The 19,753-nt window shown below is 37.3% G+C and overlaps 1 protein-coding gene across 1 annotated transcript; it reads right to left on the bottom strand.

Moving 5' to 3' along the window:
- Positions 1 to 7,691: 7,691 nt before the first annotated feature.
- LOC134797056 (uncharacterized) lies at positions 7,692 to 14,714 on the bottom strand. Its single transcript, XM_063769275.1, has 6 exons — positions 14,610 to 14,714; positions 13,443 to 13,524; positions 12,476 to 12,572; positions 9,123 to 9,253; positions 8,611 to 8,743; positions 7,692 to 7,869 (listed from the first exon to the last, which is right to left on the bottom strand). The coding sequence occupies exons 1-6, from the start codon at positions 14,681 to 14,683 to the stop codon at positions 7,769 to 7,771; spliced, it is 618 nt and encodes a 205-aa protein (XP_063625345.1). The 5' UTR covers positions 14,684 to 14,714; the 3' UTR covers positions 7,692 to 7,768.
- Positions 14,715 to 19,753: the final 5,039 nt, after the last annotated feature.

Below are 19,753 nucleotides of genomic sequence, written 5' to 3'. Positions count from 1 at the left end.
CAAGAACAACGACTCTACGTTCGTGCTATTCCCCCATAAAATAATACCATATGATAACCAAGAATGGGCATAGGCATAATAGGCATTAGTTGCAGCTTTTAAGTCTGTACATTTCTTCAACATGGAGAGGGCATATGTAAATTTAGATAATTTAATCGAGATTTTATCAACGTGTGCCTTCCAATTTACGCAGGAGTCTATTTCCACACCTAGTAAAGAACATGACTCCACAACCGCCAATGATTCATTATTATAGCAAGGGTTCATATCAATTGCTGGCTTCTGACAAGGTTTTATCTGCATGATTTTAGTTTTAGCGATATTCAATTGGAGATTATGATCATTTAGCCAATCTAATATTAATTTAAAAGTACAATGCAGTTTATTGTGTAGGTCCTCACTATCGTCGCATTCAAATATTAAGGAGATGTCGTCGGCGTATAGCACGGCCTTGGTACTTAAGATTTTTGACAAATCATTAATATAAATTACGAATAGGATACAGCCCAAAACACTGCCCTGTGGGATGGAATTTTGTACATTCCGTTTCTCAGACGTAATTTTAATCATGCGATTATTTTTATAATCATGGTGGTAAATTTCTACGTATTGTACTCTACTTTTCAAATAAGAGGAAAACCAATTGAGAGCTATTCCACGAACGCCTATACCATAAAGCTTTTGTTTAAGAATTTCATGTGATACTTTATCATATGCTTTGCTCATATCCAACATCATGGCAATTGCATATTTCCGATTATTAATCACTCTTAGAACTTCGTTTATAAAGTCATAAAGGGCCGTTATAGTGGACCTTTTTTTTCTGAAACCATTTTGATTGTTATCATAAATTTTGAATTTCTCACAAAACGAATTTAAACGCTGTGCCATTGCCTGTTCAAATATTTTCGAAAAAATGGATAACAAAGATATTGGTCGATATTGCTGAGGATGATTTGCATTTTTTATTTTGGGTATGGGTTTTATTATTGATATCTTTAATAGGTCCGGAAAGGTACCCTCTCTAAAAGACTGGTTAATTAAATCTGATAGAGGTCCTATTAATTCATTTTTACAGTATTTTACTAGGGTCGGGGGTATCTCATCGAAGCCAGAAGTAATTTTATTTTTAAGTTTAGTTATTATTTTTTCAATTTCTCGCTCATTTGTTGGGTATAAATACATAGAGTTATTCAAAGGTGAAATTACCGGGCGACCTTTGGGTATGTTATTTTCTTGTATTTTTCCCACAGATATAAAGAAATCATTAAATATATTCGCTATTTCTCGGGGTTGGCTTATGATTTTGTCATTAATTTCCAATTTTATATTAGTTTCTTCTCTTTGCATTACTTTATTTGTACGTTCTTTAATAACTTGCCACATTGTTCGAGTAATATTTTTTGATGAATTTATTCTCTTTGTGTACTGATTTTTTATTGATGCTTTTATTGATCTTTTTAATATTTTTTCATAGTTTTTATAATAGTCATGTAATACTTTACTTTCAGTCTGTGATATTAGTATTCTTAGCAAACGTTTATTTTTACAAGATGTTTTTAATCCCTTTGTGAGCCAAGTCTTTTTGTTTTTGTTACCTACTTTTATTGTTTTTTTCGGTATATAGGTGTTGAGAAGTGTCACTAAATGTCCGTGAAAAGCGTTAAAATTTTGATTTATATTTTGGTCTGGTTTGATGAGAGCACTCCAATCTGTCTGTTGTAGTTGGGCTCGAAATAGTTCATTACTTGTGTGATTAAAAATTCTTTTTTCTATGCGCATTGATTGATTTTTAGTCTGATTTGCAGTTGTAAGAGTGACAGTAATTGCTTTATGGTCTGAAAGGCCAAAATCCTTAACACTATGAGAAAATAGGTCTTTGTCAAAGTTGGTGAACAATATATCTAAACAGGTAGAGCTAGTATTGGTAACTCTAGTTGGTTCTTTAACAAACTGTACAAAATTATAGCAATTAAACAGTTCAATCATATGTTTACTTTGGCTTGAATTACTGAGAAAGTTTACATTCAAATCTCCTCCAATTATAATATTTCTATTACAATATTTAATACAAATTATTTTTAATAGCTTTTCTAATTGTGTTGTTACCGTATTCATTTCTCTACTACTATTTGGCCAATACAAAACTATTATCACCAAATTCATGGAAGGAATTTCTACTGCACCGATTTCAATGATACATTCTATTGACAATTCTTTTAAACTTTCACATTCTATATATTCTATACTTTTTTTTAATAATATGCATACTCCACCCCCCTCATGATTATTGTATTGTCATCAGAACTACATACAGCTGCCAATTTTCATGACGCTACGATCCTTGGAAGATGGTTAAATTAGTTACCTTAGATTCCATTACAAGTTAGTTACATACAGGTCGACCTAATAAAAGCTTGTTAAAAAGATAAGTGTGGTAGTGCAATGTATAAACGTCATATTTTCATAGAAATTTGTCGTTTATGCCGCAAAGTCTGTAGAAGCTCCGGCCCGGACACGACCCGGTCTAACGTGAGTCGTCCTTTAATTACCGTTCTGTTCTGTTCTTTGGCAAAAAAGTCGGTCCTGATAGGTACCTGAAAAGGCCTTTTCTTCGTAATATTAGAGTTAGACCAAGAAAAGTCTGCAGCGGATTTGATAGCCCACGCAGTGCAAGTGTTATTTATGTGAGGAGGCAGATGGAGGGCCTCACAGGGATGAAGGTAAATCAAAGTCAGGTACCAGGGACGCCATAGGGTGTTTATTAATTAAACAAAAAGGCACCTGTAACAATACAGGTTACGTGTTAACAGATAGGTATGTATAAAAACACTTTCGTAATTCAGAAGGTTAGAAATCAAATAACTTACAATATGTGCCTTGGTGATGATGTAGATATATATCTGGAAGGTGTGCAGGGCCACAAAACGAGCACTATACTGAACTGCACGCACTTATGAATTATTACGTTTACGTTTCACTAATAAAAATCACACTTAAACGGTCGTGTTTAGGAACTTGGGAAGTACAGTCTGTTAGATTAAAATGATGTTTATCGATCGGAGTGTGTGATCGAACTGAAAATAAAAATCATTGAATGGAATTTGGAATAGGATTTGAATTTGAAAAGGGAATTTAGAATTTGTATGGTGCCAGAAATAGTATGAAGGTTGATAGTGTAACGTTTCGTTACACGCACCTTTACAATTTATACGTCATAATTTCATAGAAGTTTGACGTTTACTGCGTGGGCTATCAAATCCGCTGCAGACTTTTCTTGGTCTGACTACGTAAAGTAGTACTAAACAGCTACGTAAAGGTCGTAAAGTAGCACTTTTTGAGCAACTGTATTAAAATAGTTATTTACGATACAAGTGCAGAAAAGAGGAATGCGATGTGTACGAATTACCTATTCGCAACGTGTATCGTACAACGTTTTACAGTACATATGGCCCTTTAAACTTTTGACATCGCACGAAAAGTGCTATTTTACGCACTAGTGCGGGAAAATAGGACCATATGTACCGTAAAATGGGGCTAATTGAGAAGCACGGGGCTAGTTGGTAAAATAATATATAAGTTTTGAACCCATATATTTTCTATCATGGCCGTGGTAGAAACGTGGATCTTCGCCTGACAATAGTCAATCTAATGTAGTGTTGGTTAAACCATTAACCAACACTACATTAGATTGACTATTGTGGCGTCATTGTGACCACACAATGACGCCAAGGAATACACACGTGCTTAAAAAAAAATTGTGTGTATTATTGGAAACTCAGTGCGATAGAAGATAGAACCTCGTCCTACTTCTATTCAGATTTTAGTTCGTGGTAGGTTAAAGCTTTTTTAAATGTAAGTACTCTAATAGTACACATTCTTGGTATTTTTTAAAGCTATATGACATAATTGTATGCCTTTATTTTGCATTTTATTTTGACGATTTTATGAAGTGGGGCTTTTTAAGACGATTTTTGGGGTTAATTAGTTTCAAGTACCAAATACCCAGCTTGTAAACATTTCTATGAAGGTAGGTTGTCCATGATTTATTTTTAACGGGATAATGCTGCAAAATAAAGATATATGTACTACGTACTCGTATCATAGATGCCCTAGGACAAAAAACTACCCTACATGTCATGTACTAGTTATGTTTCATATGTTTTTTTGTGGACTGTAACAAAAACTTAATTTGCGAACGATAGGACTGTTATTGATACTGCTATTCATGCCTGTTATTATTTAAGAACCATATAGATTTACCAAATACATTTTAGTAACTTTTTTATAAAGATTAGAGACAGGAAAAGAAAAATATTCTATCTTGATTTGACTAAAATATATATTAAGATTTTCTCCTTTTTTTCTTTTTTTAAATTGATTTACTGCTGTTAAAAACGTAAGTTTTATGTAATTTTAAAGGCGCACATTTTGGGCACATAAACATGTGATTATTGTTAAATAAAAGGTATTTTACAGCTAACAAAAGATTTTCGGAAATCTTGTTTAGTGTGCATAACTTTATGATTTTTTTTGTCCCGAAATTTATTAGAAAATTATGGTTACTCTGTTTTTATTTCCTTAGGGCCCTTAGGCGATCGTTTCTAAAGCGTCTCAAATAGGCACAGTCACGTTTAAAACAACACAAGCATCAAAATTCAGTAAACATCGATTTCCATATTAGCCCCAACCATGAAATATTTGGGAACACCTCTAAAACTCGCTCTGTGTTAACAATTCAAACATATGTATTTCATACAATGATGGAGAAAGATGCATTTTATCCATTAAAAGTATATTAAAAAATATTTTTGATGTAAAATATGGAGTTATTGATGTTTTACTCCAAAAATTGTACCGAATAGCCCCAGTTTACGGTAGGTCAAGAAATAAACAGGCACAGCGGCAGTAAAAATTATGTTGTTTTACTTACTTTGTTAAAAGTAATGTTGTTTGGTTTTTATTAAGACTTTTAACCAGATTTATAATTAATTAAACTAAGCGGTGGATGCCGAGTGGATCTGACGTCCGTCTTTCAATCCGGAGGTCGCGGGTTCAAATTCAAATCCTGGCTCGTACTTACTCAATGAGTTTTTCGGAACGCATTTACGGAATATCATTTGATTTTTACCACTAGCTTTTCGGTGAAGGAATACATCGTGAGGAAACCTGCATACAACCGCGAAGAAATTGTATGTGAAGTCCCCAACCCGCATTGGGCCAGCGTGGGGACTATAGCCCAAACCCTCTCACGCACGAGAGGAGGCCTGTGCCCAGCAGTGGGAGGTATATAGGCTGATTTTTATTTAAATAATTAAATTAACATACTAAATGTCCTGTATAACACATTTATCTATTTGTTTAAAAACATATTCTTTTTGTGTAAGGTAAACGCACTGGTGCTCGACGCGGTCCCAGTACATGTCACCTTGAAACGTAAGTCATGTCAAGAGGTGACAGCAAGGTGTCATCTATTGGGCATTAGCATGTCGAGCATAGTACGTTTACCTTACCTAGACAAAAATCCAGAAATAACGGATTGTATTGATTTTAGAAAGCTTTCTGTGATTGGTTCGCCTAGGAAGTATGAATGAAATGTTTTATTTTTTGTACATTAAGAATAGTTAATTAATTTTAAGGAAAATAACGCTTATTTATGTACTTGTTATATTGTTACTCGAGCGATATAGGTATATTTATGAAATATTGGAAATAAAATTGTTTTTAAAATCAATTCTTTGCTTTAAGAACCAACTACATATTTATAAAGTGCCTAAAATTGAAAAACCAATATATTTGGAATTTACTTTAATTGCTTATTATCTTATCTTATCTAATAAAAGACCATCTTATAAATAACATATATATACCTCTACCTCTACCTCTACCTCTGTATAATCGATGTTTTTTTGGTATGTTCCCATTTGTCTCCGCCTGGTACCTATAGCTGCGGTCACGTCGGGCGGGGACAAATGGGAATACATCTTTTTTATATCCCAGACACTAAAATGTCAGTTCGATTAGTCAATACGCCCATCAAACCTTAAAGAGCGCATTCCCGTCTTAAATACCGACAATGCACTTGCAACTCGTCTCGTGCAGGTGTCCATGATTCGTCTGCTAGTTTGTCTCCTATATCATAAAAAAGTTGACTACCCTATCAACTCGCATTTGTACTAAAGAAAGGACTCTTAGCACAAGGAATTTCGTACACTGACCCGCCTGTTCCTGTTTCGCCGCGCGGGAGAGATAGCAACAGGCGGATCAATGCACGAAATTCCTTGTGGTGTCTTTTCTTTAAAATTAAGGTAAATTTTAGTATTTGGGATATAAAAAGTTTAGTCTAGAATATTTAGAACAAAGACATATTTAAAAAAAAAAGCCGTGTAAAAGTTACATTTTTGGTCATAAACCACAGAACGACAAAGTATTTAGGAATATATTATCGGTCTGTGGGTTAGTTATTCTAGTAGAATAGATTAAATTACAATTAAATTACAATATATGATTACAGGAACATAATGTAGATCTAACGTTGGAATAGTTAAAAAAAATAGTTAAAATAGGTACGTATTCTAAGTCTAGCCTTACTAGCAAAGTTAATAGTAAGTGTAAGTAACTTATAAAAGATACGTTAGACGTCCTTACGGTTTGGTTGAATATCTGCCTTGTATCTTGTACTTTGTTTCTTTGTAACATGATTCGGTCAAATTGGGAAATTGGGGAAGACAGACAAATTATAGCCAGCATTCAATGAATGTAGTATGGTACCTTTGGGTATGGTACTTTATGCACACTAGTGTCCCACCCCCTCCCCCTGTCGCGACCCCCCCCTTTTAGAATGAAATATGTCCCGGTTGACGGTTTTTTTTAATTTTTGAGAAATTAGAGTTAGGAATAAAGTGTCCAGGTAAGAAATAATCCTTAATAAATTTTAAACAAATAGGTTACTTGCAACTTTTTGGTAAGACTCACCATATTCATGTATTAACTTGTTGAAGTTCAATATAACATAGTACCTACGTGATAGTACTGAAAGAAATCTTATACGGAGAATAAGCTTGCAAGGTTATTCTCCGTGTAAGATTTCTTTCAGTACTATCACGTAGGTACTATGTTATATTGAACTTCAACAAGTTTTTCAACGATTAAATTTTGTTGAAGTTCATCTAGCCATAACATGAATATGGTGCGACATATAAAAAAATTAATATAACCTTTTTGTTAAGAATTTAATAGAGATTATTTCCTTCATTGACACTACTTTCCTATATTGTATACTTTCCCCAAAAAATAAAAAAAACTGTCAACCGGGACATATTTCATGCTAAAAGGGGGGGTTGCGTCAGGGGGAGGGGATGGGACACTAGTGTGCGTAAAGCACCATACCCAAAGGTATCATACTACATTCATTGAATGCTGGCTATAATTTGTTTTGCAAAAACACAATTTGACCGAATCAACTGGTAACCTCAAACGGAAACGAAATCCGTTACTACCCCGAGTGAGTTTCCGGGCCTTGTTTAAATCACAATGTGTTTTACATGGGGAGTGCTCCCGGTACTGAGTTTGTATGGCGAGAACCGGGAATTCCCGGTTCCGGTACTGTGTTTGTATAGAAAACCAGTACCGGGAGCACTCCCTTACAACACTAACCAGAGATACATTGATTGAAGTTAACTGTTTGACGTTCAAACAGTTAACTTTTGGGTTCAGAAGTGACAATTGTTCTGTCCGTGTGACCAAGTGATAACCCGAAAGAGTGGTGTTAGTAATCTTCTACCAGACGGATGTGGTCCTTGAATACTGCGCCCGCGCGCAGCTTGTTGTACGTCTCGTGCACCAGCACCAGAAATGCACTGTAGATCGCTGAAAACACAAGGCGAATTTCGTTTTTGATGCAAGCTTGAAACCCAGGGGTTAGTACGAATTTTGTGTTGAAATATATGTGAGACCCTTCTGGGTCTCACATACTGGGAGTATGCATAAACTCAGGGGAGGTTTTCCCGAGGTTGCCAAGTCAGAAGTACAATAAGAATAAGGCTAAAATTTGTCTCCGTTTCAACTGATGGAAAAATGCGTTAGCACCAGGGATATAATCGCGGAAATCGAAGTTTGCAAATTGCGGGCATCTTTCTCTATTACTATAATAACGCCTTAACGGAAGTCAAAGAAAAAAATGCCCGCAATGTTCTTGGTAGGCCCCCAGTCCCCGGTTCTACCCTGGTCGCATTTCTCAATTCTCGTGAAATTGTGTGAGCTGGCTCAATGATTATAATATATGTCTGGGTATTTTTGTCGTTCAGTTTTTGTTTTATTTTAATGGCGGTGAAATGTATTCCACCAGTTTTAAGCTATGCCAAGAAAGTTTCGCGAGATATACAGCTCACAAAACTCTAGTAGAGGAGTAAGTGCAGTGAGCATGAACTTTTGTGTCAAGCGATGCCGTGTGGTTCTTGAGGAAGGTTTCTAGGTGTAAGTATAATTTGTTAAGGTTTTGTGTAACCCGTGCGAAGCCGGGGCGGGTAGCTAGATCATAATAAACCTATACTCCAGAGATAGTGTTTGTCTGTACGTCCCACACCACAATATAAAGGAATAGTTACTCACCACAACCAACTAAGCCGCCGATGCCAGGAGCAGGGTCGTATTCGTTTACCATTTGAGCAATCGAGGCGATGATTGTGAGTATTGTGATCACGACACCGTATATGAAGTAGGCCTTCACTTGTCCCGGCCGGCGCTGGAATATTACAAAAAATAATATGAAAACAGTACTGTTACATTTACCATAGAGAAATATAATTACCATAGCTAACTTATGTGTACATGTAGATGATATGAGTAGGTATACCAGCCTAATGGAGGCTTTGTTATTTTTATGAGGAAGGAAGCCACAATAATTATCGGTATATTTAGTTGTGAACCATTTGATTTCTGTTTTTGCTATTCTTCCATTGAACCATTTCTATTTTGTATAAAACTAATTTTGTTATTATTATTTAACAAGCAGAAACGTGTGTGAACACTGCTATGATCACATCGATCTCCTGTTTACCTTTTACTCGTTATAAATTGTTTTTCATTGACCTAGTCCGATAGGTGTTATTTTAATAACTCACCTTACAGATTCCATTGCAAAGCAGCACAGAAAAGATGAAAGCGATGAGAGAGGCCACTCCCACAATAGTGAGCACCACACCAAGGGCGATCCCAGCTACGCCCACGACCGCTTGAGTGAATTCACGGGACTCTGCAACAAAAACAATTATTTGTGCAACTTGAAACCCTAGTAGAAAGCAATAGTAAATTGTTAACCAAGGGATGAAAGACACTCATTTCTGCCGAGGTATTTTAGCGTCAATAGTCCGAGGCTGAAATGATGCCTTTCACCCGAGTTAAACACGAATCACGAACACGTTCATTTCGAATACGAAGAAAGTAAAGAGCATGTCTTTTTTTTTAAACATGACTAAGTAGGTATACATTTTTATAAATAGTATTTCTTGAGGGTACTTTCTATAAACCTCTCCCTCAAGAGCAAGCAGGTTTTGTGAAGAGCAAAGGCACTAGGGAGCAGATACTGAATATAAGGCAAATTGTGGAGAAGTGCTACGAATTTGATACCCCAGCAATCATGTGTTTCGTTGACTACAGCAAGGCTTTTGACTGCGTCGACTGGGATCGCTTGTGGGATGTCCTGTTGGGGTAGGGTGTACCTCGACATCTCACTGCACTGCTGCAATCTTTATACTACAACAGCCAAGGAGTAGTCAAAGTTGACCGAGCCACATCAAACCCTTTCAACTTCCAGAAAGGCGTCCGGCAAGGGTGCATTCTCTCGCCAATCCCGTTTAATGTATACGGTGAATACATCGTGAGGAGAACATGCGACGGCTGGAATGGTTGCATTTCCGTGGTATGGCGTAAAATATCCAACTTAAGATACGCTGACGACACCAACCTTCTGGCAGCCAGCGAAGCAGAGATGGGCTGTTTTTTAAACAGGGTGGAAAGTATTAGTGAAGAACTCGGATTCTCGATCAATAGATCTAAAACCAAAGTCATGATACTAGAACGCAAACGGAAGTTGGAGCGCAGTGGAACACTTGACCTAAGATCGTAGACAACTTCACATACCTTGGCTCTACCATAAGCAACAATGGGTCCTGTGAGACGGAAATCCGCAGAAGAATCGGAATGGCGTAGGGAGCCATGGCGCAGCTGGAGAAAATATGGAAGGACAGAAACATCTCTACCAACACCAAGAGCACCTTGGTTCGGACTCTATTCTCCATTTTCAAATATGGCGCAGAGACATGGACCCTTAGGAAAGCTGACCGTAACCGAATTGATGCCTTTGAGATGTTGTGTTGGAGGAGGCTGCTGAACATACACTGGACAGCGCGCCGCACTCAATCAATCAATCAATCAATCAAATTATTTATTGTTGGTCATGAGTTACATAGGATGTTATTCTAATTTACAACGGTCTTCATGTCCTGCCTCAGAGAGGCGTACAATATGGAAACTTAAATCTAATTGAGATCAGAGATCACTAATATGTAAATTAACTTATTCTACACAAAACCAAATTAGTTAACATATTCATTTTTATTCCGATAAAAAATCAGAAATACTGTAAATACATTTCTCCACTAGCCAATTAAAAAGCTGTTTTTTATGCATCGATCCTTGATGAACTGAACATCACAACCAGGCTGTCTACTATCTGCTTACGCAAAAAGCTTGTGTATTTTGGCCACATTGCCAGGAAAGACAGTGATAACCTGGAAAAGCTGGTAATCACTGGTAAAATCGAAGGCGATAAACCTAAATGCAGGAGCCCAATGCTGTGGATAGACCAAATTCGCTCAGCCCTTGATTTCACGGTTGATTCGGCGACAGACAGAAAAAGGTGGCGGCAAATTGTCAAAGAGAAGCTGTTCCCTAGAAATGACCACGACCGTCAGTGATGAGGAAACCGATGCAAGGAGGAGGACTTTCTATAAACAATTTAGGTAAAAGTATCGTTATTTTGAAATGGCGAGTTAAGTAAATATCACAATGCAAATGATATAACAAATCCATTTGAAACCAAATTTCAAATGCCTATCGTAAAATATAATTTCCATAAGGTCACTGTGGCGAAGTCCGGCATACTTTATTTTTTTTTGACTTTGGAGTGATCTAGTTCCGTTAATTATTCACATATGTTACTGCTTGTAATCGCATACGATGAAGAATTTAATAATTAATAGTTTAGCCTTAGTGACAGATCATTTCAAGCACAAATTAAGCAAAAACAATGGCATTTTTTAAAATTCGGCGAGTAGACGGACTTCCCGTGCAGTTTAAGGGAAGTCCGTCTAGTTATGATATCAGCCAATCTATGGGTGCGTATATGTTCGTAGTCAAATTCCTAAAAAGAACGGATCAAGACAATGAAAAGTGTATTTTAAACTTGTTAATGCAGATTCGAAATAAACACCATTTTTCTAAAACAAAGGCAAGTCGGCATATACTACCAAAATGGGGTGGTAAACCTTTTTTGGTAAATAATTAAACATAATTATTTTTTTGATTTCCGAAATAAAAGATCAATAGTAATTTTCAAATGAATTTTAATCGTTTCTTTTAATTTACTGAGATCAAAATTTAATAAAGTAACATCATGCGCAAAGTCAGGAGGATTTTTTGATACCTTATCAAATCGTTATAATATTAAAGTCGCAAAAACAGTTGGTAATCTCTGATTTAACGAAAGTGACGCATATGACGGACTTGCCTTGAACATAATAGACGGACTTTCCAACTTAGTCAAATTTTAATATGATAAATTGTGGAACGTATAATTACAAAAACTAAGCTAATTTCTGATATTTTAAAAATAGAATAAAGACAACTGGTTCTTATGCTACCTACGTAGTTACTTTCTGATGCACAATCTTTTCAAAAACTATTTTTAACAATTTTTTTTCGAACGGCTGTCGCACTATGACTTCGAGTTCAAAACACGAAATTACTTGTTGAGGTGGATTGCTCTGAAGTTGGTTGTCACAGCGCCATCTGTTTTACAGTGACGGAACTAGCGCGAAAAACTGGTTAATCGACTGGACTCCAAAGTCGCATACGCCTTCAAATTCAAAAGTTATAACGTGTTGACGGACTTGCCTTGTAGACGGACTTGCCCACAGTGACCTTAACCCCTAGTCCTAAGGTTATGGAAATGATGTTTGGACTTTTCCTTTCGTTTCATTCATACTTTTATAAAATACGAATCGCTTAACTGGAGTTAAGCGAAAGATTAGTGAGTGATACTGATTTAGAATATCGAGCGTGGCGAAGAGATTGAATGCTTTTTAGAGAAATAACTATTTCGCGGATTAGCAAAGTAATATTTTGGTTTTAATTAATATGGATTTCCGCAAAGTAACGCCCTTCTATCCATTATTTAAATAACTATTTGAGTTACCTGGGTCAGGGTCAGGTAGATGCGACGCCATGATGAGGCCTGAAGCGGCCAGGATGCCCAGAATGATGGTCGCCAGCAGCACCAGCCCAGTGCCAATCTGAAGATCATGGAACACAGTATACACATGGGTTAATTTGTCAACCCTATATGTAGGTATATAAGTTATTTTGTCAACTTCGAAAAAGCAAAAAAATCTAACTCTGATCGGCCAAAATCAATGAAACAGCCTTTTTAGGGTTCCGTACCCAAAGGGTAAAAACGGGACCCTATTACTAAGACTCGACTGTTCGTCTGTCTGTCTGTCCGTCTGTCCGTCTGTCTGTCACCAGGCTGTATCTTATGAACCGTGATAGCTAGACAGTTGAAATTTTCACAGATCATGTATTTCTGTTGCCGCTATAACAGTAAATACTAAAAAGTACGGAACCCTCCGTGGGCGAGTCCGACTCTCACTTGTCCGGTTTTTTTTGCGCGTTTACCCCGGTTGACCTCAATAGAATATCACGCTAAAAATTTAGAAATTTTAGTTTCAGAATAATAAAAAACCGGGCAAGTGCGAGTCGGACTCGCGCACGAAGGGTTCCGTACCATAATGCAAAAAAAAAGAAAAAAAAAAGCAAACAAAAAACGGTCACCCATCCAAGTACTGACCACTCCCGACGTTGCTTAACTTTGGTCAAAAATCACGTTTGTTGTATGGGAGCCCCATTTAAATCTTTATTTTATTCTGTTTTTAGTATTTGTTGTTATAGCAGCAACAGAAATACATCATCTGTGAAAATTTCAACTGTCTAGCTATCACGGTTCGTGAGATACAGCCTGGTGACAGACGGTCGGACGGACGGACGGACGGACGGACAGTGAAGTCTTAGTAATAGGGTCCCATTTTACCCTTTGGGTACGGAACCCTAAAAAGCATATCTACCTCCCGTTTATACATATTTAGGGTAGTGTAGGTTGTTCTTACCGCACTTATGACAGCTAGAACGAGGCAGCCGTTCTCGACGGGAATGCAGTGGAGGCATTTACCTTTGTTACACATCCTGGAACTGAAAACAAAACGCTAGAGGTAACTTGATAACTATATAGCTATGGACATAGAGAATTTAGTATACCTAGAGTCGTATTGTCACAGTAAATTGTCAAAGACACAGGATTATAACTTTTAGAACGTCATTTGACTTTGATCCTTGTTCTTTCACTGATATGTGTTAAAATTGTTAAATGTCAAACGTTGTCACCATCTACCACGAGCATAGGCCAAAGGTATGACGCCATCTTTTCGAGCATAATTTTATCTTGATTCACGTTCACGTTCACGTTTTTTCTTAGACTTTATTTATTTTAATTATCTTTGCTATGGTATGGACTACATAGCATACATGCCATATTACTTTTGAATTGAAAGGAGGAGGTCCCGGGTTCGAATCCCTGTGTATTTGTCACAAATATTTGTTACTGGGTTAGGGATTTTATCTATGTATCTAAGTATGTATTTATCTGTATGAGTATGTATATCGTCACCCAGTTCTCATAGTACAAGGTTTGGGGCTAGGTCAATTTGTGTAAGATTGTCCCCAAATATCTTTTTTTATTTATTTAGGCAAAGTTAAAAAAAATAGTCAGCGACTTAACTTTTCAACTTGACTAGTTTTTAATGTCATTTTAGCTACCTATCAGTAGACCTAGAACTTATTACTTATGTACTTGTATAAATACTACATTATTATATAGGTACCTAATATATGTAGGTATTATAATTATATCTTTGGCTTGCTTTGATTGTCGATAACTGGTTCATCGATGTTTTATTTTATCAATCTCTCATATTTCTAGAAAAGTTCTAAGTCTAGATCACACGTAATTAATATCAGGAAATCCATATCAAGCATGACCTTTGGGCCCTGCCCTTATCTTGTATAGTCTGTTTATTTATACAAACAGTGTTTATTGTTAACAAACGAATATTTATCCCAGATACAGATTACGTTACATTGTCCGATCTATGTATTACGTGGTACCTACTATCTATACCCATTTATCTTTTTTTATGATCTCCTTCCTCGCGTTGTCCCAGCATTTTGCCGCTGCAACTTCCCAATGCGTAGTACACAAACGGATGTACACATCTTACCTTAGTACCAAGCAATGCATGGCATCTACGATGCACGTGAAGCAGGAGAATATGTCGTCGCCTCTGTGCACCATCTTGTTGTGGTGTTCGCTTTATACAACACACCTGCTAGATACAAACTTTGGACTCAAGGAGTACCTATTTAGTACTCGTAGGTCGTAGGGTGTGCATTCGAGGCACGAATCTGTCTTGGCACCAGTGACCGATAGGAGCTAGACAGTAACCGACACTTTTGTTTTTTATCCAAGAAAATAAGGGTAGGAAGCCGATTTACCAATGTGACAATATTGTGCAACTACTGCCACAAATGTGAAAAATTCTGTGTTTCACTCGGTAGCAAAGTTTGTTAAACCTCTTGGTTCGTTAAATAAATAAATAAATAATAATAAATAAATATTATAGGACATTTTACGCAAATTGACTAAGCCCCACGGTAAGCTCAAGAAGGCTTGTGTTGTGGGTACTCAGACAACGACATATATAATATATAAATTCTTAAATACATAGTAAACAACCATGACTCAGGAACAAATATCTGTATCATCATACAAATAAATGCCCTTACCAGGATTCGAACCCGGAACCATCGGCTTCGCAGGCAGGGTCACTACCCACTAGGCCAGACCGGTCGTCAAAAAATATAGAAACCAAGTACACCATCTAATACAAAACGCTTACGGAATCCACCCACTATCCCTAACTCTTGAAGTGGCAGGAACTGGCTCCCGGACAACTTATGTCATTTAAATTTGAAATTTGATTAATTGAAATAAAATCGAAATTCCAACAACTAAAAAATTAGGTATGCCACTTGAAAGGCTAAAGCCACGGACCGGATGCCAGCGGGCAGCGGGGCGGACAGCGACTTGAGGACAATTAGAGTGTGCACACGGTACTTACTGGTTTTTATAAAAAATCGTGCATTTCCGGAACTGGAAATTTCCGGAAATGTACACTATCTCAGTCCCGGTAGCATTCCCTAATTACAATGTAATGTAAGTACCTACATATAGACAGTGATATCGTCTAATATCATTTATTGTCGGGCATGCTCGGCTCGGCTCACGACTGCTTGAAGTAGTATATAATTAAGGGGCTACCCCACGCCAATGACCTTCGATCTGAATCCCTTAGTTTTCTATTTTTTTGTGTAGCTTATTATATTAACAGCAACGGCTTTAAGCAATATAGTATCCCATATTTACTTCAAAGTTAATATCTTCGAGATATTTGGCATCAAAGTTGAACAATTTTAGGCTAAAAACTGGTTTTCTGGCCATAACTTTTGTGATAATTAGTTTAAAATTAAAACCCTAGACACGTTTTTCGAGACGTCAAGACGAACCCAAATATGTAGATATCGTACATGTAAGATCCTTCACATCAAACTAGATAGGTACAAAAAAAGTGTTTTTTAGACAATGTTTAAAATAAGAAGTATTAATTTCTTTCAAAATCCGGTAGACAAAACCGGAGATAAAATATTGAAGAATCGGTAACCGTTTGTCTTATTATTCTATCTGTAGTGCAAAAAGGGAGATACGATTCAAAACTTGTCAATATTCGATGAAAACCTCGGGTGGCTCTTTAAGGCACAGCTCAAACTAATGAGCCACAAACCACAAATTATGATTAAGATATGCCTTGCAGTACATTTCACGCTTCGCTGCCAATAAGGCAGTGTTTAATTGTTTGAACTTTACGAATTTAATTTATTGATGACGTTTGGGAAATCCAGCATCCTCGGCACCATGCCAAAGGGGCCCAATTTTTAGATGTATTTTAGCTTAATTTAGTATTAGATTTTAGTTTTATTTCAAAGATAAGTTAGTTTATACGCTATTTAAGTTACTTTATGTTCATTTTCTATAATTTCAATTTGACTTGTGGATAAACTTAATGCCTTAAGGCATTCTACCAGTCAACCATAGGGCAAAACATAAATTCTCGAATGTGGGTGCAGTGAGACAAATAATTCAGAAAACATGACAACTATACCTAAGCAATTTTGGACATTGACAACATTATTTATGTTCAATGTTAAACAAATTATATTACTACATATATGTATATGTGTATATACATATTGCTATCTATTTGATGTATACTTGTACAAGTCATTTGTTTATGCCGCCCCGCTGCCCGCGCCGTAACCCGCTGACGCCCAATCCGTGGCCTAATGTAAACGAACCGAAGGGCCGAATTACAATAACAGAGGCCCTACCGATCATCGAAGCGTCTATCTCACTCTCAATCCCTAGAATAATGCAAGAGCGACAGAGAGAGGTATAGACGAATTTTTTGTTGTTAATGTGCTTTTAGCGACGCCATAACATATGCGTTGCGCAACCTAAAGAGTTCCTTGACCTAGTATATTTTCTACATATAATATACACGGTGTAACATGACGAAACCGAATAATTTTAACAGCGTATTCCTGACCATATTTAGAGACAATAATGTCCTATAAACTTTTTTGAAATTCGCTTATTTTCAGAGTTAATACCAATTAAAAAAAAAAACAAGTTTTTATTGTTACATAGTGCAAAACGACTTTTTGATGGCGATGTTGCTACTATGGGACGTAGTCTAAATATCCTTATTGATAGATGTCAAAAAGTGACAAGTAACACTTTGCAAAAACTAAGTTTTACGAAAAAAAAAGTAAAAATCCATTTTAAGTGAAATTTTAAAAATTTACTTTTTATGTACATTCAAAATTTTATTGGCGAAATTGACCTAAACTCATATTACATTTTTTCCTTCTTTAGACCTCAGAAATGCGTGGTTAAAATACAATAACAAAAAACATATGCATAATAACCGTAAGTGATCAGAAAAGTTTGAATTTTGAGTTTATTCCGCGAAATAATGGTAGATATACTTAAACAATTGACTGAGTTTTCGAATGTCACATACTGTTGTTATGGGGGCTTAATAAAAAACAAGGTAAATGTCCCAGTGCCGGAACTATCCCAGTAGTTGCCAACTTTTTAAATCCCAAATAATGGAGGTAACAAACGGACTGTAAGGTGCTACTGAAATTAGGCTGTCAAACATTGGAATATTCCATTGGAATGCTGCGCAGACAGCATCAAGGAAGAGATGGAGCTTTTCCTAGCAGAATTGGGGACCTGCGTTGGTGAGAGCATCTCTTCACCGTTAGTGGCCATGTTGTTTTGCGTCGAAGCCCTGCACCAAGAAATTAAAGCGTCATTGAAGAATTGCAGACACAATTGGCCAAAATAAGTGTGGAGCAAAAAGAGATGAAGATTCTCTTGGAGACAGCGCTGCGCGAAAACGATGATAAAGAAGATTTTACTCTCGTTCTCAGCAGGAAAGCAAGAAAGAGAGCACGAGCCGAGGCTGGCTCTACTGCGTTTCCTGAAACTGCTGCAAACGCCGCAGCATTTAGCGCTGAAAAAAGCCAACCATCTAGCCAACCGGCTGCACAACCTGCCACTAGTTATGCCGTAATACTCGAGTCAATAGACCCACGAGATGAGGCAAAGGATGTCCTGCGCATGATCAAGGACCAAGTGAATGTTGTTGGGCTAGGAGTAGGGATCAGTAACATACGGGAAACTAAAAACAATAAAGTCGTGGTCCGCTGTGACTCAAACGAGGATAGGGAAAAGTTCAGCGCAGCGGTTAAGGCACAAACTGGGAAAATAACAGTAGAGGTACCACGCCTACGCAACCCGACTAATAGGGTGAACGGTATTATACCCGAATATGCATCGAAAAAATCGAGGAGGCTTTAATCAAACAAAATGCCAGGATGCTAGCTGATATAAGGCATTCTGAGATTCACGTCAAATTTATAAGAGCCATTAATGGACGCAATAGCGCAGTCAAGATTGGATACCAGTGTCTCGTGGCTTCCGACCAGTCCCCAATACTCCAGTGCTACAATTGCATGGGGTATGGGCACATATATAGCATCAACGTGCACTGATGGACCCACGTGCGGCCTTTGTGCTGGCCAACATAGCACCAAGAGCTGCCCAAGGGAAGGACCCACCTCGTGTTGCGCAAACTGCTTAAGGACAGGCTAACCAGACAAGCACCCAGCATTTAGCCAATCCTGCCCCGAATGGCAAAAGTGGGACCGTATAGCCCGCACGGCCATACGGTACTGCTAAGGGCCTGGCAACGGGAAACAAACACAGCACCAATAATATTTACCGTCACAACTGCCTGCAAATTAACCAAGGCCGGGGCAGGAATGCTTACCAAGAAACGATTGTCGCGCTCAGTGACAAAACTGCAAAGGTCGATTTTGCTTTTATAACTGAGCCATATGTCCGGTCGATCACTAAACAAATGAAATCACGACCTGGATTTGCCACCTACTGGGTCGTCCACACAAAATTATAGTGTTCTCAGACAGTAAATCGGGACTCACTGAAATCACAAACCCAAACAGTTACAACCATCTAGCTAACGGTATACAAATCCTGATCCACAAGCACAAGCAGACTACAAACGTGGAATTTTTCTGGACCAAGGCACACTGTGGTATCCAAGGGAATGAGTTAGCAGATGCTGCAGCAAATGCTGCCACTAAATTACACCGCGCCCCGGACTAAGTATATACGAATACCAATTAGTCATATTAAATATCTACTAAAATCCGAGCTTCAGAACGGCAGGAAAGATTAGGTACTATAACTACCCGAACAACTGCCTGTACACTAAAACCCTATTTCCCACCCACGATGACCTCATGCAGTATCTGGAAAAAAGAAGACTTACCTTTGCCATAACCCAATTCTTAAGCAATCACGGCTACCACAAGACATATTTACATAGATTTAAGATAATCACTGACAATAAATGTCCTTGCGACCCAAATATACCACAGACACTCAACCACTTACCTAATATGTATAACTGTCCAAGATTCTCTCCAAGACGCCAAAACCTACTAATCACCTGTCGAAACCTTAACATCGACCCATATAACCTTACAGGCCATACTTACAAAAGAATCTACCACAAAATGCTCCAACGATTTCATAGAATATATTGTTAACAATTTAAAATCTTTCAACGGCACTTAAAAGTAAAACGAAATCACTGATTTGTTCATTCCTTCATTTCTCAATCTCTTCCGTTTCAAATCACTTCACACTACACAC

Source organism: Cydia splendana, chromosome 14 (genome assembly GCF_910591565.1).
Source record: "Cydia splendana chromosome 14, ilCydSple1.2, whole genome shotgun sequence".
In the NCBI taxonomy this organism is placed as follows: domain Eukaryota; kingdom Metazoa; phylum Arthropoda; class Insecta; order Lepidoptera; family Tortricidae; genus Cydia; species Cydia splendana.
Note: the sequence above shows the minus strand (reverse complement) of the source record. Positions and strands in the feature narration are given on the sequence as shown.